We start from the raw sequence: 26,368 nt of genomic DNA on the forward strand, positions 1-26,368 counted from the left end.
ACTCTTGTTGAGTAGAGTTTAATTTATCAGACGATGCAAGTATTATCTGCTCTTGTTTATGATTATGTGTTAAATGTATTTCAGAAATAAAAGCCTTGATTGAGGTCTAAGTCATATATAATAATCACACAGCCTGGTTTTCATACATATTGAACAGTTAGGATACATATGCTCCAAATATTGAGTAAATCTAACAATGGATGAAGATCCTTAAAAGCATTTTTGTTTAAATAAAGCTAAATGCAGAAAGAAACTAGGAACAGAATTCTTAATACACTACCATCCAAGTGAAACCAAGCGGAAGAATACAGTATGAATTTAAGCAAATTACACGAAGTAAACTTATTTGACATGATTTTTAATTTAGGTTTAAAATATACATGCGTAGTTCCTTCAAAACTATATGACTTTGTGAACACTCATTAAGACGATTCTGCGCATTGAGCTAAGTTTACCTTCGTTACATCTTTATATTTACTTTGTAATAATTTAGCTTCGGTTCGTTTCATAGATTGCTATAAATATATTTTAGCTACTTTTTTTTTCTTAATGCGGGTTTTATTCTGCGTTATTGATTCATTTTTCCAACTCATAAAAAAATTATGATATACTGAACGCTCATAACTGTTTCATACAATTATAAATATCATTACTTTATTGTTTACTATATTAGCGTATTTTATTAAATTTAGGTACATGTAGTCTTTCGAATAAAATTACATGTGAATTTGTTTGTTTGACTGCATTTTTTTTGAAATACACCAGCATTTATCGATCTAACGCTAGCATAATGGCTGCACAAAAACATAGTTTAAATATTCTGTATGAAAATGATGGAATAAAAAATAATTCAAGCAAAAAGAATTCATAAAAACTACTTCGAATGTTTTATTGGTCGAGACTAGTATTAAATAATTGTTCAATGAACTTGAAACCCGAGATTCTACTCAAATACAAAAACGGGGTTTCATTAAATTAAGTATAGTTTCCACTGATATTGTAGTTTTATTGTGTGAATATAACGTAACTTATTACAACTGAGACTTCACACTTTAAGTTCTTTATGTAGATTTATTTGGATTTTTACCTGAACAATGTTTATGACATTTTGCGAGATGACGTGTGATTTGAGTGGCAATGAAGGTAAGTTTAATATTCAGCCTCCATTTATAAACATCATATACATAAAAAGTATCCAGCAAAGTTGTTTCCCTTCTTTCTTCAAAATAATTTTTTAAATCTGTGAATAGAGAAAAAATATGATAATCCTGATTGCTTTTATGTGGATTTTTATAAGTAAACACTTTTAAATTCATCTTAAGTTTATTGTAAAGACAAGTTTCCCAGAAAAAATATCCATGTTTAACATATCAAAAATTTGTACAGAAAAATCCGAGTTTATCATTTAGCAAGCTGCTCAGAAACAAAACATCTATTTTTACCACTTGAACAATTGCTAAGAAATAAAACACGTGGTTACCATATCGACCAGATATTCAGAAAAGAAAACTGGAGATCGAAGGCCATTAAACATACCTGTTACCATCACAAGTATCTGATATAATTCTGATAGTGCTGTATTTAATATTTAGTCATTTGACTTACGAAACTTTATATACATTAAACATGTTTATTGTTAATCTGCAACACAATCATACATCACAATAGATTACTAAAGTCGAAAATGTACATCTTGTGTCATGGTACTGAATAGACAGACAACAATAGCTGCTAACCTTGTAATCTGTTTTCCTCTGATCCTTCTTCTAAATAAACTTGTGAGGACAGAATTGGAGTGTGTAACTTTCAACGTGTTATTTCACTGAATGGATAAAAAAATCTGAATAACAATGCATTTTTATTAAAACGTGTATTACATACTGCTATATGTATGTTGCTTTGATGCCACATATATTACATCTCTGTTGTCAATTTGAAATCATGCATAACAGCAATATTGTGATTTATTCCACTTACAAGAAATTCCTCATTTCTCTAATAACAAGTATTATTTAATAAAATGAACTGATCAATTTTGTTCTATATTCTATGTTAATAAGCTGTTAAACAAGCTTCAAAACAAGCTTCAAAACTGTTAACTCAGTGATTTCTGATGGTTACATCAGTACTATAACATGGAAATATTATGCTCAATGCACAGTTTTTCACACATCTATAAATTAACGTCTTTTAAATCAGTTTTTCAAAAACTCATTCTTGAAACTATTCACTGAGCAAAGTATGGAATATCTTGTCACCACACTGTACATCTACTTATCAACTCTTATTTGATTTGAATGGATTAATACATATATATTTTTCTTTTTTTATACAAACTTCTATGTACAAAATGAAGCTATAGCTACCAAAATGCATTTCACTCAAAATCTACACACTTTAAACTTTAATCTACATTACTTTAAACTGCTTTACTTCAAATTGGATAGAGAAATAATTATATTAAATGATTAGAAAAATAAAAGCATAAAATACACAAAATTAAAGTTCAATGGCTGGATTCACTGAAGTATTGAATCTAGAAACTATTCAGTATCCTTGGAACTTACTCTAAGTATTAACAGGCACTAAAATCTGACATGTACAAAACGTGAAAGGACAGACTTACTTAACAAAGCTCTCTTACTTATACATGCATTAGCTAAATTAGTTTAACGAAATCCACTATTAACTTTACTGTGAATGTTCAATCTTGTCATTACCATGTTTTAAATAATATTAGTCATACATCAAACCTCTGTTTTTCATACTAGCCTAGTGTAAAGTTTCTTAACCATTGTAGCTAAGTATGTACAATATTGAGTACACTGGAACTGTTATAGAGAACACAAGCATGGTGGACAACATTTGAAAATTCACTTGTCTTCAAGATCTGATGATGGAAGACTTTTCAAACGTCATCCTCTACACTTGGGTTTTTTAACAGAACAGGCAGTTGCTCCCCATTCGAGGGTAATGATCATGAACACACTGCTTGAACAATCTATCAAAGACGTTTTATGGTAAAAAGAATTCAAATACCATAATATGTTTTGATGAACGATAATTTAATAATTTAAGATAGAAACCTTACTGACTGATGAAGAAATATTCAAATAAAATATATAATTCTTAATTTATGCATGAAAATATGTTTGTTTCTTTTTGTTCAAGGGCAAAGCTGGATAATGGAATACCTGTTTTATTCTAACTACAGGGATAAAACCACAATTTTTTTAGCATTACAAGCACTCAAGTCACTGGGTAGGAATGTAGGCATGACAATATTAATTTGTATCCTACACAACTTAATTTATTCTATATCTAAAAAAAATGTACGTTTTAAAGAAAAAAACATCATTACAATACTTACACATAGCCTTTTTTCACTCCAAAAACTTAAAATATTTAATACAGTCTATGATGACACTTGTTTCCATTACGTATGAGCATATTATAAAGTTCTTTGGTTAGAAGCAAACAAAAACATTAAGTTTCACTTCCCTAAACAGATTACCAAAGTTTCTTAAAGAATGATACATTGTACATTATATAAAAAAATGTCTTTCCTGACAGACTTTGATCTAAACTAATACATTAAAACTTATCAGTCCTAGTACAGTGAACTTAATACCAGTTTGACATTTCATGGAACATCTGGGAAGTGGTAAACTCCTTTCTATACACTAAATGCCACTTTTCACCTTATTATAATTGATCTAGTTAAGTGAAACACGTATGCTTTGTTTTTAAATTTATTAGCAATATGGTATTAAGTGCAACTGCTACATAAGCTCTGAATCAATAATTAATACAGTAGATAAAAGGAAAGTTCTGTTTAAAAATTAAACTATGGATCAATAAATTAAAAACTTCAAGTTTCTCTTTTGCTGATATGATGCTGCAACTGCAAACCTTTAACAGTTATTGACTACACAGTACTACTAAAACAGATAATGTTTAACTTCCTAAATTTTGATATGTAAAACACTTGTATAAGCCTACCTAGCCAAGGCAATATTTATTACAGAGGTGTTTAAAAACCTTTCACATTAAATTAGGTTCTTAGTCATTGAGTCCTGTTTAGTAAGATCCAGAGGTCAGCATGTTCTTGGTAAAACTGTTTCACAGGGATGTTTCATTTGTAACTGCATGCCATAAAATAAAGAACCATAGTCTTCAAATGAGCTAACTTCATTTAACTATCTAGGGCCTTCTGCAGGACACCAGACCCATTGATGAAAACTTATAAAATAATATATAATTTCGACTTTGTTCTAAGATAAAGTGATTGCCTAATCAAGCACAGATTACCACTCACAACATATTTATCTATCTATATGTCTCATGGATAGATTAAACAGTACTTCTTTATGATGTATGAATAAACCATGTCTTTGCATGGTGCATACATCTTTTATTATAATACCTATTTAAGTATAACCAAGCTCTTTTAAGGTGTTTGGAAATGGTCCATAATATATATATATAACTTTGCAATGCATTTTTCAGACTGATAAAAAGTTTACATCCACCTTCTTTGAAAATCAATAATAATAAAAAAAGACAAGTAGTAACAGATATCACTGATTGGTCAAAAGTTTTTGCCATGAAACTTATGAAGAGTTGTCATTTTTGTCACATGTTATATGCCACATAGATTGGATCAAGTTGGTCAGCTAAAAATCCATCTCGAAGATGCATCCGCTGCTTTTCTCCTCTAGAATTAATTGGGACTACTCCTGGATCCACAACAACTACTACACCTACAATGAGCTGGTGTTCTTCCAAGACAACATTAGTCACCAAGGGAACCAGATCTAGAGCCTCATTTTCATTTCCATCAAGTTCTACCACCACCACCAACAGGTTGGTCCAAGTGAACACAGCACTGAAAATAATCAAGTATTTCAGTTATAATAACAAAACTAAGTTTAGCAGTAACCTTAAAAATACACTTGTAATCAATTCAAAGAATGTCTGTATTGATGAAGCTAGCAGAAAAGAATTCACTCGGATCCTGTTATAATGCAGTCCACATCATGAAACCGCATTATAGCGAGGTCCTTTGAAAAAGTGCTAAGCCATTTGAAAATCTACAGATAAACGTATTAAAATGACCTCATAAACAATATATATTTAAATGAAAATTCTGAGGTTCAAAACGAACCTGTGTTATAATGAGTAGCACACTTTAGCAGAATCCATTATGATGGGACTGGCTCCAGTGTATTAAATATACAAGTTCTGAAACTAAAAGTTTTTTAAAATCTATCTTATTTGTGATGAAAAATTAAAATATTTTTAACACTTCACACACAGGGTGGCCATAGTAAGAATGTACCGCCTTTCCAATAAAGAGAAATGAAATTAATAAGAAGTGATCACTTATATATATATATCACCACTTTAGTCAGTTGCATCAAATACAACATAATTAACATCTTAAGCATATTTATTGGATGACTGCTATTGTCCACCTTGTATATGAAACTGAAAGAACGCTACTAAAAAAGTATGCAGTCTCAGAGTCACCATACTACATCCACTGATGAAAAAGCCATCTAACACACAGATTTTTTGTTTAGTTTTATAAATGTCAATTATGTATTTTCTTAAATTTTCAGGATTTTGCATACACCAATATCAACCAAATATTTTTCTATACAAAAGGTACTACGTTTTACTGTAAATCATTAGTTTTAAAAAACACTCTTTTTTTTTTCCTACTCTTTCATATAATGAGAAAGAAAAAGTGCCTTTATGTACTATCTGAAGATAGTGACAATGTGTTTGAGGCTATTTGACTTTCATACAAAGAGACAAAGTGTGTTTGAAACTATCTGAAGACTGAATGACAAGTTGTGACTTTCAGATAAAGAGATAAAGTGTGCTTAAGAACATAAAACAAAATGGACTTGTGGCAATTTGACTTTTTCAGTACTAAACAAGTTTGCTGACATTGGTCCCTGGCACAAGATTTGTTATTCAATGAAATGAAATATATTTCAAATTACAACTTACTGTATCATGTTAAAGAGAATACATGTGTAATACATCTAGGTCAAAGGTTAGAAAGGTACATGTGCAAATAAAATTTTCACCAAGCTTTTTCCCATGTCTTGAGAACACAGAGAGGGTTGGTGTTTATCTACAGATGTGTGTCTATGCCTTAAAACCCCATATTCCAACATTAATGGTAAATTTAATTAATAGAAATCTCTATTTCAGGCAACTTTTATGCCCTATAGTGAACTCATTCTTGTACCACTTCCTTTCACATGTAATCCAAGGTACATCAACCATACATGGTCTATGCCCTCGAACAGTCCATTTGAGCAAAGTATTTGATTTACAGATGAATCAGAATGTTGAATTCTTGGAACCATATCTGATTGGCATCCACTTTGTATAAAGATATAAAGCTGTTTCCTTGTGATATAGTAGTGTCCTCACATCAATTTTAGGCTATGCAGAGTTCATCATGGCATTTTTCTCAAGCATTTGGACACTTAACTTAATATTATAGCTGTAACATGAAATAACCATATGCAATCTTATTTGACAATTGTCAAAGTTATTAAGTTAGCAAGTTCCACATCATGGAAATTTTCAGGGGCAAGATGTGAAAACAATTGTTACAGACCTTGAATAACCTAAGTAATGCAATGTTTCCTGTTTCCAACCTGGTTTGTGACAGATTTCAAAACTACAACTAGTCAGTAGTATGGGATTTCTTATGCAATGCATTATTATTTTTTCTCTGGTTTACTGTATAAAGGCAAAACCCTAAAAATAAAAAAACCTACCATTCCGATATCTTTTTGTGACAGCGTAGTATACTGTTTTCAATATCAATAGGATGGTATCTCATACCTCGCAGCATAATTGTTTCATCAAGTGCTCCAACTACAAACACTGCATCATGAAGCTCTAAGTATAAAAAATAAAATGTTAAACACTGGCTAATAAAAACTTTATATTTTCTGTTTGTTTACGAATGCAGTTAATGAATGAAAAAAAGAACAGTAAGTATCTCATTAATGTCATCTTTAACTAAAACTGTAGTTCTTGTACATGTTTCTATGAGCACATTTTTAATTTCTAAGGAAATTAAAATAATAGTTTGTATAGTTCAACCATATGATGATTTTCTGCTCTTTTGTACTTAGTGATACAATAAAATTCATCTATACTAATCAAGTGTTATAATTTAGTTCAGTAAAAAACCAAATGATTTAAAACTAGTCTATAACTTAAAAAATAATTCATTTTTATCAGACTATGCTTTTTCTTCAATATTTAGTCCATTAATTACTTATTTCCATCACACATATAAAACAATTATTTTAAAGAGCTAATAATTATATAAAAGCATATTAGAGTTTTTCAGTAAGATATTAAATAAAAATTCAATGTTTAAAAGTTTAAGCCTCACCACCATCTGCCTGTACTGACTCAGTTCTTCTTAAGAACCCTAAGTAGCCTGTACGAGCATACGTTTGTGCAGTGTCGCCTGTCATTAAACGTGCATTAAAATGGTCATTGTGTAGTGATTCATCTCCATAAATGGTGAAATAGCCAGTAGAATTGTGAGGGGACTGTATCCATATCTGTAAAGACAGCAGTATTTCTCATGTAAATCTAAATACACAAAATTTATGAACAAAAATAAGGATTGCTTTTAGCAATTCTAGAATTAGAACAAAGAGGTAACAATTCCATAACAGACAACTCCCCCTTCCTTCTACTATTTTAATAAGTCCTTGGCATCTTTTAGTACAGAAAAACACAGTTACGTGTTTGATCAAAACATTAAAGACATTTTTATCTTTTAGCATTTTTTAGCATTCTTTACATTTTCCAATTCATCATCTTAAAAATATATTTGTCAGTTATTTTTATTATTTCCAAATTAAGTTAAACAAAAACAAGTTCATAAGTAACAAGTAAACACATAAATACTTCCTGTCAACCTAATATGCTTACTGAAATAAGATCATCATAATACCTCAATCACATAAGCCAGCACATCAAATGCGATAAAACTCAAATAAATTTCCCATTTTGCATCATAAGTATTTGAATAATAAACTCTATTATACCTCTCCAAGGTGTGAGTCAGCACAATGACCTTTGGTCTCAGGATCAGCAATAACAACCTTAACTCCAGGCAATAACTTCCCAGATTCTACAAGACACAAGCTGTGAGGTGCTCCTCTCTCTACTAGTGTCACTCTGTCATTTCTAAGGGCACGTACATCTACAAATACAGTCGATGGGTCAGGACTAGATGCTCCCTAAAGAGATATGCATCATTAAAATCTAATAAAAAGATACCGAAAACAAAGTAATTATAAGGGAAACCCAATAGTTGAAATGATTATAGCTTAAAAATGACTTCTTACAGAGAAACAAAGTTTCACTACTGTTTTAAAACCATATTGTACTAATATGATAGTAATAGGATATCACAAGAATTAATGAACACTGTCAAGAAAAGGTGTATGCTGAGTGACAGTAATAAAAAGGTTACTAAACACTTTTTGTAACAACCTGTACAAACTTTCCTAACAAAACTTTTGATTCTTACAGTGTCTATGGTGAAATTAGTTCTTCTAGGACAACTAAATTTTAAATATGGGTGCATCTTTACAATTACCTTGCGTACAACAATGAAAATAAATGACACAAAGAAAATTAACAGGAGGTATTTGTCAGAATTACTAGTAAAGTTCTTGGTTTAAAAAAAGTACCTACTGAAAAGTCATGTGTACTTAATGGTTCCTGATGTATTTCAATACAAACATTTTTGTAAATGTATGAATAATATCACCACTTTTAAAGTTGTTTCATACAGGTGCAACCAACATATATGAAGCAGATGGTTGATTCAAAAACTAATACAAAATAAACTTCTTATTAATATGGTATAATCCATATGTAGAACATTTTTAAAAAGTAACTTGTAAATTAATGAAGCCCATTCTGAAAAAGAAACTGACAAAAATACTTAATATCCTAAATCATTACATAAGAAGACTAAAACCTATAACAAAGAAAATTCATTGATTCATCAGTTGAGTACCCTTACAATTAATACTATTTACAACCATAAATCCTAAAACATCTCACAAGGCTCAACTTAAATGCAAAATATTAAGCAATACAAAATAATATTCATAAGTGTAAACACTAATAATATTCCAAATTATTTCAAACATTATACAACAATATTAATGAAACTAACTTTAAATAAAAAGGAATAAGTGTTTACTTACTAACAGAAGTTTTTATTTCTTATTAACATAATACAAGAATGATGTTAATGTGGTAGAAACAAAAGTAGAGGCTCCTATTTCAATACACACCTGAAGACAAATAGCTACATTGACTCTACACCCAAAACTGGTACTGACTGCCCGAGGAGAAAGTCCTAGGCTGGAGAAAAGCTTGGAAAAAGAATTGCTGAGAGAAACTCTGGGTCTTTCTTCTGCTACAACCACACAAGTCCGAACACAGTTCAAGTTGACACCTCGTTGCTGGTGAACAAAGCTCAATGAAATGTTAGCATTAAAAAATTATGGCTTTATCTAACATTAATTTTTACTTTTACCTAGAACAGTAACTATTATTAGAAATAAGTCAAACTGTATGATTAATAATATGAATTTTCCTTCATTCAGTGTTTTCTCATAAGTGAAGGATCTTGGACATTATTAGCTGGTCATGTTGTCTTTATAACAAGAGATTATTTGATGCACAAGCTTTGCTAGGATTGTAGTCTTAGTTCTGCCTTACTTTGGAGAAGGACCATTTGTTTTAAGAAACTGAATTGTGGACTTCTGAGATTAGCCTTTCACAGATTACTTTCAGAATTGTTTTGGAAATACTATTATATTTTGTCTTTTTTTTTATATATATAAGGATAAGATTTCAAACTAATGACAGTAATAAATCTTCACAAATACACCTGTTCTTTATGCTAAAATGGTTATGTCAGCTCCAGTACCCAATTCTCATGTCAAAGCATCACAACTTGTGAATCATAGCACACATTAAGAAACATTATATTTAATTACGCTCTAAGTGAATTGGAAAGTTTTACTTACCTTGAGCTGGTTGATAGAGGACGCTAATCCCTTGGTACATATCTCCATCACTCCATATGAACAGAAAGTGTCTCGAACTAAAAACAAAAATATAGTACACCAACTAACTAAAGATTCAGCAAACATCAAACCTTAAAATATCTTTAATAGTTTAATGAAAAAAATAAACTATATATACTATATTATAACCACAAAATATTCACGTCCTTGATAGGCTATTAAACTTCACTTCATAAAGTTTGAAAAATGCAATGGAAGGTGCAACATAGACAGTGATCATTCACATACACTGAATAAATTTTAGTGAAATTAAATAATTTATATCTAAATGAAGTTAAATGAATAAACAAAATTATGAGGAAGAACTGCATTATAAACAGCAAATCCCACCCTCTGATTAATTATATTATAACCATAATATATTCAAGCCATTGGTAGGTTATAATATAATTAATCAGAGGTGAGAATTTGCTGTTCTTATCACAGTCCTTCCTCATGATTTTCTTTATTGATTTAACTTTATTCAGATACAAATTACTTAATTTCACTATAATATATATATATATATATATATATATATATATGTTATAGAATGTTTTATATAGTTAAAATCTGGGCTCAAGGTGAATATTTTCATTAAAGATGTTGCTTTCACCCTCTATCTCTCTCTTTTTTCTAAAATGTGGCTTCTTTTCATCAAACTTGAAAGTAAAATATTTCTTTACATATTCTATGGCAAGGAACATAGGCCGAGTGACAAATGTCTGTCAGAGTTATGGAACACACTCACTTAAGATGTTTTACTATCCATAGGTCTTTAGGTATGCAAGTATTTTACACAAATCCCATGTCTTATATGCAAAAATACACCCAAAACATTTTTACTGCCTACTTTTAAATCTGTACTTAAGAATCCCTAACAATACTTGAGAATGAAAGTGATTGTCCACTTTTGAAGATGGGACAATCACCCTCATTAGATCACAAAATGTGCAAAATTTGTTAAGTTGTAGTAACTGATAAAATTTACAGAAAAACAGAACAGTCACAAGCATTTTTGGGAGAAATGGACATTTTCCTCATCACAAGTACTTATATTTATGAATAGCACATTCTATGAACTTCACAGATAATGCTCTTTCATATATAGCCACACTAGATACTGTAACTTGACTTACAATTTGCTTGCAAGGCTGATCAATATCTGTCACTTCTCATGAAACAATTGAAAATTTGTGATGCTCTGATAACACTTTAAAACCAGCTTGAAATGTTTAAAAGCACAATTTTCTGAGCTTCCAGCAGTCTATGATTTCCTTTTTTCTCAGATTAATATAATTATTGAATTTAACAAACATTTTGATGAGAGTAGGTAATGACATCTTTTATACTGCAATTTATATAATGACACTTTCAAAATTTTCTATATATTACAACTTTTATGTGAACAAAATATCCATTTTTTGGTTGAAAATCAAATGTATGCTGTTAACTCCAACTGAAGACAATATGCACATTCTAGCTTTAGAATAACTCAGTGTGTAAAGTCCTACATTTATCCTTTACTGAATACAACTTACTGTTATCCAAATTTCAAGTTACTCATGAATAACTGAAGAAAAAAAGAACCAATCAACACAGAAATGATCCCTTGCATGTACAAAGTAAAGTAAACACTTCTAATTTGGGAACATCTGTAACTGAAAACAAAATCATAAATGGTAAGGGTTGGCCATAGAAGAGTGCTAAAGAAGACAAAAAACCAAAGTTACAAGACCCAGATGCAATATATTCATGAAACTATTTAGTTTGTAGTTATATTTCACAAAAACCTTTCTACCTTTAAATTGGCTTAAGGCAGACAACCACAGAGCTGGATTAACCTCTATTTCAGAGGGAGGAATGAGGATTGAGTGATGGCCAGAATAGACACTGTTGAAAAAAATGTCATTCATTATAACAAAAGTAAAACTTTTTATATACTCAAAAATGTCAAAAATAACCAAAAGCTTAAATTTTTTTGGTTACTATTTATGGTGTTACCTTTCCTCAAAACAACTGGATTTCAAAATTAAAAATAATATCAGTAACTGAAATAGTAACTTCTAAAAAATATAACAAAGTTTTTTTAAAAAAGTAAGCTTTTCATATACAGAAGTGAGTAATTGTATTTTGATTCCAAGGTGCACCTATCAAAATTTAAGAATGTAAAACAATGATATATTTCATAAAATATTAAAAAATTAAAACCATATTTTAGCATCTTATTTTTTAATGTCTACAAATATTCAGTTTTCTTTTACTTATTTTAATATGCACGTAAAACAATCCATCAGCCCACTCAACAGGTAAAAAAGTTTCTTTGAAAATTGAATTTCACTGCAATAAATTAACATTTATTTGTAATACCAACTGTATCAACTGATCACCATCTTTTCCATTATTATATGTAAGATTGACTACTTCTGCCAGTTAAGGTTTGTATCTGTTATTATTTTAACTATCTTACCTGCTCAAACACCAGAGCACAAAGCCAAGCCCACAGTACGGATCTAAACATAGAGCTACATGACGAGATGGGTAGAGTTCACAAGCCAATTTCATGCTCTTACAGAGAGAGGTAGCAGCAGCATGAGACATCTGAAAATATTTAAAGACAGATCAAATCAATCTGCTAAATATCTCACCCAAAAGTAAAACAGATTGAAAAGTAATAAAACAACTAAAAAATGCATCAGAAATAAGTGGACTTTGAAGATTTCAGAAGGAACTCAAAATTATCATGATGAAACACTACTTTTAAAGATAAGCAGTACATAACATGCATTAAAAATTAAATTACTGACTTGTTTAGAATCATACAGTGGTTACTGTCTAAATCCAACTCCTTTTATAATTCTGTAAAGAGTTTGTTGCTAAATCAATAAAACACATCTTAGTCCCTAAAGATGTTTAACTAAACAGTATATTGTTAGAGATTACAAAATTGAGTTGAATTGAAAAATTGATTGGTTTCCTACAACCTAACACTCCTGTAGTCACTTAATTTTATATCTACTGATATTCCTGTTGTGGCTTCCTTTTTATCTTTTATCCTTGCTAACATTCCAGTTGTGGCTCTTTATCCACATTAACATTTCTGTAGTGACTTGCACCAATCCATAACATTCAATTTGTGATTTACTTTTATCCATACTGACATTTCTGTTGTGATTTACTTTTATTTCTGATAATACTCTCAGAGAGACTTACCTTTACCTATGTTAAAATTCTTGTTCTGACTTACTTTTATTCCTGCTAACATTCCTGTTGTGCTAACACTGAAGTCCAGATAAGCAATCATTTCTGGAGTAGGAGCTCTATAGATATTTGTTAATTTTTTCTTGGGTGGGTCATCAGTATCCAGTATTGTAGGCCATGTCTTGACATCTACCACATTACCTGCTTCCTAAACAAAACATGAGATACACACACTATTCATAAAAGTAATTTTCAACAGAAGGCTAGTAACTGTTCATTTTCAATTCATTTCTGTTTAAGCTTCAAAAAAATTATATTTTTCCTTTTCACCACAGTAGTTATAACAAGACATTAAATTTCATTAAAGAATAGAGTTAATATTTATATTATTTTAGAGTTTAAGGATTTTTTTATTATGAAATATCATTCAAATTAAGTAAATATTAATTGTTATAATTATATAAAAGTATGCCAATAATAACTAAACAATTGAATTCTACTGAAATAGAGTGGTATAACACTACTGGAAAGAGGGATTATTGTTGCGATAAAGAAAATTAACAGAAATTATAGATGTAGTAAAAGCATTGCACACCTTGGATTTCAGTAGCTTGATAACAGGTGCTGTAGATAAAACTAATGCAGATTTACTGATGTCTACAATCATTCTGACAGTTGGTAGTGTTGTCTGTAAATTCTGAGGGTGAGGAGGCCGAATACAAACTGGTACAACACCTTTTACAATAACAAAAACAATATATACATTTCTTCATTGGATCAAAATTTTGTAATTGAATATGGCACATCTCAGCTAGTAAATTAAGAAAAAAAATGTTTCTATATCATAAACCTTTTTCAACTCAAACAGTTTTCATATTGTCATTCACTTAGAATTAAGACTCCATGTAAATCATGATTTCGTGGACTGCACAGAAATTGGTCCAACATCATGAATATTTTAATCTTAAGGATCTGAGTTTGGTGGATTTGACTTTACTAAAATTAACAAAACAAACTAAGTATAATTCACAATTATAATGCACTCACAGGTATTTACAACTAAATATTCCTTGCAATGTTACTAAGCTAACTAAACCATAAATGGCTCAGAGAAATAAAAACATCAAATATAATAGCAACATATTTATCTTTGAAATAGTTTTTTTTATGTAAACTTTAGCTTGAATGTTTTTGTAACATGTTGACAAGAAATTAATTAAATAAGACACAATAAAATGAAAATGGGTATATGGTGTTTCATACAAATAATTTCCTTTTGTGCACTATTATTCCAATATGCATTGACTGCGGTGTTGTAATCATATGACTATATTCAATCCAGGTGGAAAACACTGTGTAACAAAAAAATGGCATGTGTCAGAAGCAGCTTAAAATGTTCTTGCAGCAGGTTAAATAAAACAGTTTTCACAAACAGCTTTACATAGATAACTGGAACTGAAATTATTTTGGCCAATTTTTTTTTTTTTTTAATTTAAAGCAAAGCTACACAAAGGACATTTGCTGTAGTTGTCCCAATGTTAGCAGTGAAACACTACAGGAAGGGCAGCTAGTCATCACTACCCACAAGCAATTCTTGGGCTACTCCTTTACCAATGAATAGTGTTGTTGACTGGCACATAATAATATCCCCACAGCTGAAAGGGAAAATATGTTTAGTGGGATGAGACTCAAACCCATGATCCTCAGATATTAAGTCAAGCATCCTATGCAAGGTATATGGTTTAGTCGCCCAATTTTATATAGAAAATAAGTGTTAACACAGGGTGCAAAAACATATACCTCAGAAAAAAAATTACCATTTTATATGAATACAACTACGGATTACAATTTTACATACAAATGTCCTCATATGTATTACTGTCAATGGAATTTGTAGCTAATTTTCTTAATTCAGAATAGTCATATTCTTTCAGAACATCATATTTATATATTCAAACTAAATTATAATTTTATACAGAAATATTCTTGTATTGATAATTTTAAATGGAAGTTTTAGCCAAGTCTCTAGATTCAAAGTAGTCACATTCTTTCAAAAATTATGCTTGTATATTCAAACTAGAGTAACATTTTAACTAAAAATAAATTTCAATTGATAATTTTAAATATTTTCTTAATTCCAGGTAGCCACATTCTTCAAAAACATTGTCTCTTCAATTACAGTGGATTACAATTTAATCTAGGTATGTCATTGTATGGATAATATTTAACAAAGTTTCTAGAATTCATGGTGCCCACATTCTTCCAAAATATTAAGTTTATACATAATATATATATATATTTGAACTAGATTAGAATTATAACTAGAAATATTCTTTTATTGATAATTTTCTGGGAAATTTTAGACAATTTTCTTAATTGTTATTACATTACTAAATAATTAATAAAAAACAGATTACATACCAACATAAAGGCAGCCATAGAAGGCACAGATAAGGTCAACACCCGGAGGGTAGACAAGAGCCACATGGTCACCTGTGTTGAGTTTCCCTTTCTCCAACAATAAACAGCCAACTCTCTCTGATCGTTTTTGTAGTTGTGAACAAGTTAGAGATGATGCCACTCCTCCCTAACAGAAAAAATACATAGGTAATTATGTCATAATGGAAGTGATGTAACCAATCTATCAAGACTTTGTACTGCTGTGAATGTGCAACTGTTGTAATAAGTGTAAAGTTTCTTGTCTAGGTCTTATTTCTGCTGAGGATGTGCACCTATTTTAATATTTATGAAGTATCTTGTCTAAGATCTTTGAACTACTAAGGATGCACAATTGTCATAACAGGTGTGAAGTATCCTGTCTAGATCTTTCTTCTGCTGAGCATGTGTAACTGTTGTAATATGTGTAAAGTATCCTGTTTAGACCTTCACTTTGTTTAGCACGTAAATTTTCTCTAGATGCTGAAAGGGTGATTTCTGTGGCAACTTTTGTAGGACTGGCTTTTCTATGATTTGAAGAGTAACACTTATACAGCATAGTAAACACCCTATCCTGACTACCTTGATGTTAAAATAATTACATCTAAAACAATGATAGAACAAAAAGTGTAATTATTACTAAATACAGTAACAAGAAAGCACAATGAACCAGTAATGCCACACTCACCTTAGAATTCAACAATGTAAAGACAATGTGATCTGCAGTGGTAGATGCTCTCCATCGCAGAACTTCTGAAATGAACTGATATTTGCGTGTGGCATCGCTCACATCTTCAACTAGTGCCACGTCCCTTCCCTGAGCTGATGCCAGTCTGACACCCTGAACCATGCTTCCAACCAGAACTGATGCCGGTCCAACCTCTATAAACAAAACATCAAAACCAATAACAAATTAAGTATTAAAGTATTTCCTCCTACACATCTAACTGCCAATAAATCCTACAGAATGTACTTAATATAATTGATATATGCACACACAGTGGAAATTACCACAGAAAAAACATTTCTGGCAAAACAAATTCTCTTTTACACTACTTTAAAAACATCCAATGCTTTAACTTCTAAAGTATATTACAATATTCTTGAAATAGACATTACAGATGTTTATTAACTAACTTTTTTTTAGAGAAAGGTGTTTCAAGGAACCTACCTGAGTGAACTTCCCTAGGTTTAGGAAGATTGGTAACACATGTGTGGGGACACATTAACACATTAACAGGATGAAGATTTCCTTCCAAAAGCATTCGTTTAGTTTCTGACAAGTGAATTCCACCCAAAGGAGTCTTAAAAGCATGAATACCAAGGGGTTTCTTAAAACATTTTTATTTTTCTAAAACAGTTTTCTACTCTAAAAATGTGCAATAAATGCAAAATATACAGAACATAAAATATATCAAAACGTGTTTCAGTAGAATAGAGTTCTTTTCATCACATATATAAAGTACATTTCTCACAGAGGTTTTTTCTTGACACATAGTGTTATTATATTTATAGATATTTAGTTTCAAATAGAATATATTAATTTTAAGATAGGTTTCAACTGAAAGTTCGTGTTTCACTTTATGAGTTCAATTTAGTAAAGCAAAATAACAAGACTTAAAATACAATATAAAACGAGAGTAAAGAATTAGCTAAAATTAAATTTCATTCATAAGAATCAAGCCAATGTTGTTCTCAAATTGTAAAAGTCAAAATACTGTAGCAGATAACATGAAGAAAACAGACCAGAATTCTTAGTTTATTAAAGTTATAATTTATAAAATAGAAAAGTATGAATAGAGTAAACATGACAAACAACTATGATGCTCACCTTTGGCAAAAAGTTTGGTGGTACTAAGGCTAAACAGTAAATTCCAATTTGATGAATACCATCAACTGCCTGTAAAACTCTGCTCATCCAATGAAAGCTCTGCATCAAAACATTTAATCTTATCAGTATGTAATTAACAAATGCAATAACTTGGTATAAAAATTATAAAACCCTTCATCCAAACATCTACTTTTTGTTTTTCACAGTAGATTAACGTAATTTCAGTTTTCTTTTGTCAACTTAAAATAACTTTCAAAACACTATGCATGATCTTTAGTATGTAGGTTGCTATGATTTATCTCCCCCATCATTAATTTTCATGTTGCACTGAAAAGTATTTTTATCTACCACATCATAGCTAGTAGTATAACAGCAAATGACGCTAAGGTAATGAAAAAAAAACAACAAAAAACCATTGTCATCAATTTTGTAAGTGTTAGCTTTATTAACTATTTAAAGAACGAATATTAATTGCAGAGCAAGCTCTTGGGGCATATTACCTCTTCCTCAGTGCAGTCTAGTCGTTGTTCTGCTATCACACATATTCTTTCATCCCTGAGCACACGAATTGAGAACACAGCGATCCTTAAAAATACAAAAACCTGGAGTTTATAAATTTCAAACAGTTTTGTACAAAAAAAAGTAACAATTTTTATTTGTACTGTAGTTATTAAATAATCAGAACTGTTCTCAGAAAAAATATCTTGTAAGTGTTTTAAAGAAATATAACCATTTCAGCAAAGTGTTTTTTATACAATTACTCATAAAAAATCATTACTTTGAGGCTATCCTGAAATAGCATGCATTTTTAGAATTAATTATGATTCATAATTAGCTGAATAATTTTAAAAAATAAAATAAGAACTGGTGTTTCTGTACTGGAGCTCTACTAAAAGTAATAACACAAATATCTGTGAAAAATAATTTCTATGTAAGGAAACAAAACTTTATGAATTTTTATTACATATTTCAATAACTGCTCACCTGCCACGGTAAATAAATTTCATTGGTTCCACTGCTAGAACAGTAGCTATGATATCATCACTGTTATGTTTCCTCCCACTGACTTGCATTAAACCGTCTCGGGTACCACAGACAAAAACAAGTCCTCCCTAATAGATAAAATAAAAAGCTGTTTGTTTATAATCACCAAGAAAAGCTGCATAGTCTATCTGCATGCATAAAAATTAGGTGGGTGACATACCACAGAATAAAGAAGTCAATTGAGCCAAAAACAAAAACAAACCTCCTTTGACAACCAAATTAAACATTTCTCTTTGATAGACAGAAACAAAAATTGGGGATAATCCAAACATAACTCTTCTTTGACAGTTAAAATAAAAAAAGTCAAAACCTAATTTGTTGTGACTTAGGCTAAACATGAATACAATTCCTTCTTGAAAGTCATAATGATAAATTAACAAACTCCTTACCAATGCCAAAATATTATAAACACGATATTGCAGCTGACAGTTTGAATTCTGTTATGTGTGAAAGCTATTTTATATATAAACTCTTTAAACATAAGTTTTCTTTGATACAATGTCATTTAAATTTTGTTTTTAAAACAATAACAAAAATTGTTCCACACTTTAAAAGAAAATATCAATTTGTATAGAAGATCCCTTATCAACCTTCTCAATTTTTATTTAGATGAATTAATGAACAATACACATCTGTAATAAAATAATTACTCAGAAACAAAATAATTTTGTTCTTCATACAAAACACTTTAGTTGTAACAAATGTACTATTTTTTCACATACATTTTACAAAATAAAAACTTGAGAAACCTTCAGTAGTATTTTAGGATACTGATAATTAAGGAGAAAAAAAATACCCATTTAATGGTTAATGTTCTGAAATAGCATCTACTTTCTCAAAGACATATTTCACCTAGTTATTAGATTATTCCTTATCAATAATATAGGTGAAATTTCTCTATCCAACAATAGTTTTTGTAGTCTTTTAATTGTAAAAGATTTTGTCCATCATAATAAACGTTACTACCTAAACACACTATTTTATATTATTCATTCATTAATAATTATTAATTTGAATGTTAGAACAATACGATGAAAAAAGGCTAATCTAACATAAATACATCATGTTTATTACACTGTTGTATTTTGCCCTTTCTTAATTAATGTTTGTTAAATTTTTTACACGTGTTACATAAAAGCAGTATTTGATTTAAAAAAAAAAAAACACGTCAAATTTTGACACATACCGGACCAAGAAAGCCCAACAAACCAGTCCTTATAAAATTATGCTCACTTGCAGGCCTCCCATCTGGAGTTAATAGTTTAACCTGTAACAACATGTAAAATATCATGCATGTGTGTTATGGAAGTGGAAGAGAGTAGAAAAATCCAAACTAATAAATATATATTTAAAAACGATACAATAGTAATATGGTATATGAATGTAAAAGGAATAATTACAACCTAAGTAGTCTTATTGCTTCAACAAAAGAATAATTAGCTAATTAGTATTACTTTGGTACAGTAACAACCTTCAATATTTTATAAAGAGATAAAAAAAACATAATTTACTCAATGTTGGTATCTTACTGAATACAAGCTTTCAGCTAGTGTACAAAATTTATATATACTGAAATTTGTACAAGATTCACATTTCATTACATTCTTTCTGTACCATTCAAAATGACTGTTTAAATTTGTATTTGGAACCTGATGATGATGAATAAAATACAGTAAATGGAAAATTACACTTAATAAATACCAGTAAGGTAAAACCTCTTCATCATCTATTCATTGAATACCTCTTCAATCATGTTTTTTACTTTAAAAACTTTATAAATTATATCCAACTGATTTTACAAGTTACTTTTAAATACTCTAAATGTCAGAATGAAAATAGTATTATGACCACTTGTAAATATTTACAAAATAAAGAATTTTACTCACAGAACTTTTAATATTTTTAAATCAATTAAAATAGTCTCTTGCTAATCTATAGCACAAGTGTTTATTGCAAACCATGTATTGTAATACAATGTTTAAATAAATGTCCTGAAAAGCTTATACACCACATCTCTTATAATGAAAACATACCTATCAATTAAAGTTTGAATTTTTTCAAGTTTATTTTATGTAATAATTTCTGTCAGAAGTTACATTTATAAATTTATTGCTCTTAACACCTTTAATATGTATTTTTAAATCTCACTGCCATGGAGGTTGTAATACTGCTTACTTAGAGATGGTTCAAAATTTTCATTGAAATGATATTTTAAATATCTTCTCAATAAGTCATCAACATTTTACAATACTATACAGTGTTTCCTTTTATAAAATATATCTACATAATGAGTCACATTTTCTGGTAATGTTGGTGAAAATCACAGCAAAAGGTTCAAATTTTTCTCTCTTTTTTATTACATGATAACTCAAAAACAAAAACAATGGTGTCAACCAATTTCACAAAGATGACACAATTTCAAAAAGAGTATTTGCTTTTATAAGTATTATTAATAACCAGTTGTCATAAATTACAAATCTAGAGTAAACAATGTTATCATTACCCCTTGAAGTCAGCTAGCTTATACAAATTTGAGGTTTCTCTAATAATCCTTAAGTACAGGATATAAACAGAAATTACTGATCAATAATAAATAAAAAATAAATATTACAGTTGGAACTTCATTGTATTTAGAATTTGGCTATAAATACAACCTTCTAATGTCTATTGAAAAACTGAATTAAAGCAAACAATTTTTTTTGTAAGAAAATTTTTTCTGGCTAATTAATATTAGCCATCCCCACATTCATTTCCTTTTTTGAATTTTTTTTTTTTTACTTGTATGTATGTCTTTATAAATGTTCATCTCTAGCTACTGCCTTGTGTGCTCAAAATTGTATACTATGAGCAAAATATATTCTCTTCAAACTTCAAAGTTTACCAGTTTCAACACATAAAATGAAATACCTTGTTTTGTTCTTTATTACACATCTAAAGATAAACTTGCTATTGGAAGTGTTGTTTATCTATAAAATGGTAAAAAGAGTTAAAATGCCTTACACATATTTCTAATAATAAGTTCAAAACTTCTGTATTCATAACTCAATCCTTAATCACCTTAAATATTGTATTGGTGAGACCTTGAAGTCCCCAGTAAGCACTTCCAGTCATCGAAGAGCTTACACAGAGTTCCCCAATTTCATCAGTTTTACACAAATGTGGCTGATCATTCACTTTTACAACAGCTACCTGAGCTAAAAAAATATAAAAAATGATACTTTCAGTGTGTAAGAACACACTAATAAAAAATGTGTACGATATCACCATATTATTCAAAGTCTTTATTTTATGAAATCATAAAACAGACATGCTGATGTCAAAATATGATAATGTCTGAACTAAATTAAAACTTCTTCAAAATCCACATCAGTAACAACATTAGACTCAAGGCATCAATTTAAATAAGAATAGCCATCAGTAGTATGCACAAATACCTTCAATCATCAGCTTTCTGTGTTTCTTCTAGTTGTTTGTAGAATGAATTTTGTGGCTTGCTTTCTTGCAGCAAATAAATTTCTACTGTTTTGAAATTCAAACCTTGACTTTTAGCTCCAAAATCAAAAGGGTTCATCTCTAGTTCAGTGGAAAGTGATGTGCAAATTTTGGTTAATATCTGCTGTTTTAGAACTTAAGGTATCAAGTAGAAACCAATTTTAGTTTCTACTTGGAAGTGGTGAACTTGACCTTCATGTTCAGCTTTTATAATCCTAAAATCATCAGAGTTCTTCTCCATCCTCAAAAGAGATGATCCATGATGTTTATTTAAAGTCTGCTATTTAGAACTCTAGTTATTATGCAGGAAGTAATTGTCTATAAATGGATGGACTAACAAACAGATAGACAATGTCACAGTAATATCCTACTATGCTACCTTTTCACATCTTTTTATTGGAAAGCAAACAATGTACCTTTACAAACTATTTGTTTAGTACTCCTATGATAATTCTGATATTATAATTATAAAGAAAATTTTCACCTGAATTCTACAACATTTAGCTAAAATTATAAATTTATGTCTTTATGAAACACTGAAAATCCTTTATTTCTTGTATAATGTTTTTCAATTTACATTTATTATAGTTTTATACAAGTGTATAAATAATTTTCTTTTAAGAAATAAATTGCTTTAAAATAATTAATTAAAGCATATGCTCAGAATGTGATATCTTTGTTTGTAATGATAATATCTTCATTAGGATAAAAAATAAACTAACCACCAGGCATAACCAGTCCACAGTCTTGTAAAGTAAGAGATGTAAGACTGTTTTCTTGATCCACTCGGATTACCCCATGACTGAGAGCTGACATAGATAATACTCCTCTACCACTAGAACCTGGTCCTGGTCTACCAGATCTTAGTAAAAGTGACATAAATACAATACTGAATTAATCTTTAGAAAATTATTTGGATACAAGAGAAATTAATCTATACAATTAAAAAGTAAATCCAAGTTATTTTGTAAAAAACCCACTATTCTTGAACTACAATCATGCTCATCTTCCAATACTTAAATTTAATTCTATTTTGCAGCAGAGTTGTTTTAAAAATTTCATAAGTGTAACCATTTCAAATACCATGTTTATCTCAACATTACAGTCTTGATAAATATAAAGGTTCAACTGAAATTTACTTTGTATGTAAAGTGATGTCATTGTTTTTTAAAATCTGAAATGCATCACTTTTAACACAAATTTTCCTAGTATTTAATAACTATTGAATCATGTATAAACATATAAAATTTTGTTTTAAATAAACATATTTCAGTACTTTATCTGTCTCTTAATTTTTAGTATATAAGCTAGGTCATTTTGACTGAGCTTTCAATCACCATGTAACCACAAAACTATAAATACTGTAACTATTCATGTAATAAGTGTATTTTCAAGAAATGTAGTAAGCTTTCAGTAAACAATATGTACTTTTATATGAAAAAACAACAGGATTTTTTAATTAAATATCTTACCAAAGATTACGGTCTTGTATTTGTTTTTTCCTGAAATCACAATGAAAGTTAACCCTTATAACATAACTTAAGATTTATTCTTACTGTGCAACTTAGAACATAAAATATTAACATGCAACAAAGCTACTACAATTTTAACTGGCTTTCTATCTAAGCTATATGTGTTTTAAATAATTACCTTATTTGATCTAGGTGATCTAAGTGATAGCAAACTATAAGATTGATGATGAATACCTCAAAACTGATTGTGAGAATGAGTTAACCTTATACGGAGAGCAGTCAATTAAAAATTCTAAACTGTGTAATTCAGAGCAAATAAATATCAAATGATACAAAAAATTGGAGACTGAGAATTTTAAATATTTCTTTTTGAAAATTAAAAAACTTAAACCTGATATAATATGAAAAGTTTAATTATAATTTAAATTTTGCAGATAAAGTAGTTTAATCAAATTTTAAAAGTAACTCTGTGAAAGCCTCAAGAGATTCATACTTTAACCAATCAATATCGAGATTGGTTAAATAAAAGGATTAAAGAAAGAGGATACTGTTTGTAAAACACTTTTCAGTTTTGAAATTATTATTTTGTTGTGATTTTGTGTTTATTCTTTCTCCTTCTTTACCTCCTGATGGCCACTGTCAGACTTTCTCCAGTAGCTGCACAGGGGCAGATAGCATCAGGTCGCAACCCTCTACTGTGGAAGACACTCATAAATTGATCACAAGATGACAAAGACCCTGGAGAAAGATCAAATAGTAAAATTTAGGCTTCCACTTAAGCACATGTTCTTTTGCCACTCCCCAAAAAAAAAAAAAGAATCTGTAGGCACCATGTCTCTAATTGCATAACAACCATTTGGTCATACGTTACTTTCATAATGATACAAGGTGGACATGTTATTAATTTGATCAACTGTGCTACACATGCAAACTTGAAAACCATTACTGATATCTCTTTTGTCATTTTAACTGCATGACCCTTACAATCTGGATTACATCTTTGATTAGATACAAAAGCAGTAAAGAATTGTAGTTAGTACTTGCATGACTTTACTCACATAAATGACTTTAGTTAATACTTGAAAGACTTACATGGATTACTGAATTCACTACTCATGTGACTTACATGAATTACTGCAATTACTGTGCATGATTTATATAGTTACTGAACTTACTTCTTTTATGACATATGGATTACTGCATTACTACTTGTAAAACTTACATGATTTACTGAATTTATTTCTTGTATGACTTACATGGATTACTGTAGTTACTACTTTGATGACTTACAGGTAGTACTTAACTTACATGGGTTAGATCCATCAGCCACAAGCAACATCCTTAAAGAACTCAGGTTGACATCTTTGTGATCCTTGGTGGCCAATAGACCCCAATGTAAGTCACGAGACTTGCAAATGGCAGAAGAACCTATGAAAAAAAAGTAAATGGTTCTTTGTTTTTTGATTTTCAGGTAAAGCTTCTGAAGAGCTACCCATGCTAACTATCTCAAATTTAGAAGTGACAAACTACAAGGAAGGCAGATGACCAATATTACTCACTGTCAACTCTTGGGCTATTCTTTATCAACAAAAAAAGTGGACCTATAACCTATAACTCACAAGTCACATGCCTTAACTACAAAGCATGCAAGGCTCAATAATAATGGAAATTAACAAAAAGAGTAATTTCTAATGCATTCTATAATAAAAACAGCATTGTTAATTCTTATATTAAAAAAGAAATCTAAATTCATCTAGACTATAAACAACACTTCTTATTTATGACAAAGACAACAAACACGCAGTTACTTAGATTTTGTGCATTAATCAATACAGTGAAAAAAACTCAAAAAATGCAATATTTTAATTTATCAACAGAGGTTTCTGTTGTTGGAGATTTTAAATAACTTATGAAAGTTAACGGTACATACATTGTGATTAAAAGTTTCATGTAAAAACTTTCGTTACTAGTTGCAACATACAGTTAGTTCATTTCATCATTTTCTGAAAATCATTAGGAATTAAACAAGAAGAACAGTTTGAAGAAAAGGGAATATTTCATATAAATCTACCAGAAAAGCTTTAGACAAAAGTTTAAAAGATTTGAAACATACATTAGCTAAGTATCAGCAGAAGTTTGATATTTAAAAACGTTCCAGGAAACTAACTGCTTGAGGCACTGTTTATATATTTTGATATCTGCCTTTGTTAGGTTTTGTTGTTGAGTGATTACTACACAATTATGAAGATCATCTGTTGAAGTCCTTTTAGTACAATTCACCTTCCACTAACAAGAAATAGCAAAGATATTACTTGACTGAAGAGAAATACATCTGTACAGTTTAATTCTCAAGGTATTTATTACCTTTGTATTTTGAGACCATTAGCATCCAAGATGCTGGATTAATCTTCATAAGCGAATATGGAATGAAGATGACATGCATTCCATTGAACACACTCTAGAAAATAAACAAAAGTATATATACACATATGCACACATAGAAGTAGCTATAGTATGTTTCAGAAACTTATACAAATTAATAGGATTCAAATCTGAAACAACATAAACATGTCTTTATGATGTGTAAGATTATGACTCATTACTTTGGCTAATATAATAGAGAATAATGACATGAGAATAAATATATATAAAATCAAACAGCAGCATTTTATTTTCAAAAACTACAATGAACAAAAACAAAGTTATGGCTAAATGACATTCAATACTGTATGTTTAAATACAAC

At 29.6% G+C, this 26,368-nt stretch overlaps 1 protein-coding gene across 14 annotated transcripts in view; it reads right to left on the reverse strand.

Annotated features, from left to right (window-relative positions):
* Window positions 1–1,839: 1,839 nt before the first annotated feature.
* Window positions 1,840–26,368, reverse strand: part of LOC143225797 (disco-interacting protein 2-like) — a 119,852-nt gene continuing 95,323 nt past the window's right edge. For all 14 annotated transcript variants that reach the window (XM_076455809.1, XM_076455808.1, XM_076455818.1 and 11 more), the window contains 22 exons: window positions 25,989–26,082; window positions 24,933–25,052; window positions 24,248–24,362; window positions 22,875–23,014; window positions 21,718–21,854; window positions 19,847–19,927; window positions 18,601–18,728; window positions 18,117–18,201; window positions 17,617–17,715; window positions 16,957–17,089; window positions 16,474–16,667; window positions 15,771–15,936; window positions 13,945–14,084; window positions 13,396–13,557; window positions 12,619–12,749; window positions 11,950–12,041; window positions 10,110–10,186; window positions 9,369–9,539; window positions 8,103–8,297; window positions 7,436–7,610; window positions 6,807–6,930; window positions 1,840–4,888 (listed from right to left, as the gene is read on the reverse strand). In XM_076455809.1, the coding sequence (XP_076311924.1) occupies window positions 4,636–4,888; window positions 6,807–6,930; window positions 7,436–7,610; window positions 8,103–8,297; window positions 9,369–9,539; window positions 10,110–10,186; window positions 11,950–12,041; window positions 12,619–12,749; window positions 13,396–13,557; window positions 13,945–14,084; window positions 15,771–15,936; window positions 16,474–16,667; window positions 16,957–17,089; window positions 17,617–17,715; window positions 18,117–18,201; window positions 18,601–18,728; window positions 19,847–19,927; window positions 21,718–21,854; window positions 22,875–23,014; window positions 24,248–24,362; window positions 24,933–25,052; window positions 25,989–26,082 (3,012 nt within the window). In that variant the 3' untranslated portion in view covers window positions 1,840–4,635. The remainder of the gene's footprint in view (window positions 4,889–6,806; window positions 6,931–7,435; window positions 7,611–8,102; window positions 8,298–9,368; window positions 9,540–10,109; window positions 10,187–11,949; window positions 12,042–12,618; window positions 12,750–13,395; window positions 13,558–13,944; window positions 14,085–15,770; window positions 15,937–16,473; window positions 16,668–16,956; window positions 17,090–17,616; window positions 17,716–18,116; window positions 18,202–18,600; window positions 18,729–19,846; window positions 19,928–21,717; window positions 21,855–22,874; window positions 23,015–24,247; window positions 24,363–24,932; window positions 25,053–25,988; window positions 26,083–26,368) is intronic.

The sequence above is a fragment of the Tachypleus tridentatus genome, chromosome 9 (genome assembly GCF_004210375.1).
Source record: "Tachypleus tridentatus isolate NWPU-2018 chromosome 9, ASM421037v1, whole genome shotgun sequence".
Classification (NCBI taxonomy): domain Eukaryota; kingdom Metazoa; phylum Arthropoda; class Merostomata; order Xiphosura; family Limulidae; genus Tachypleus; species Tachypleus tridentatus.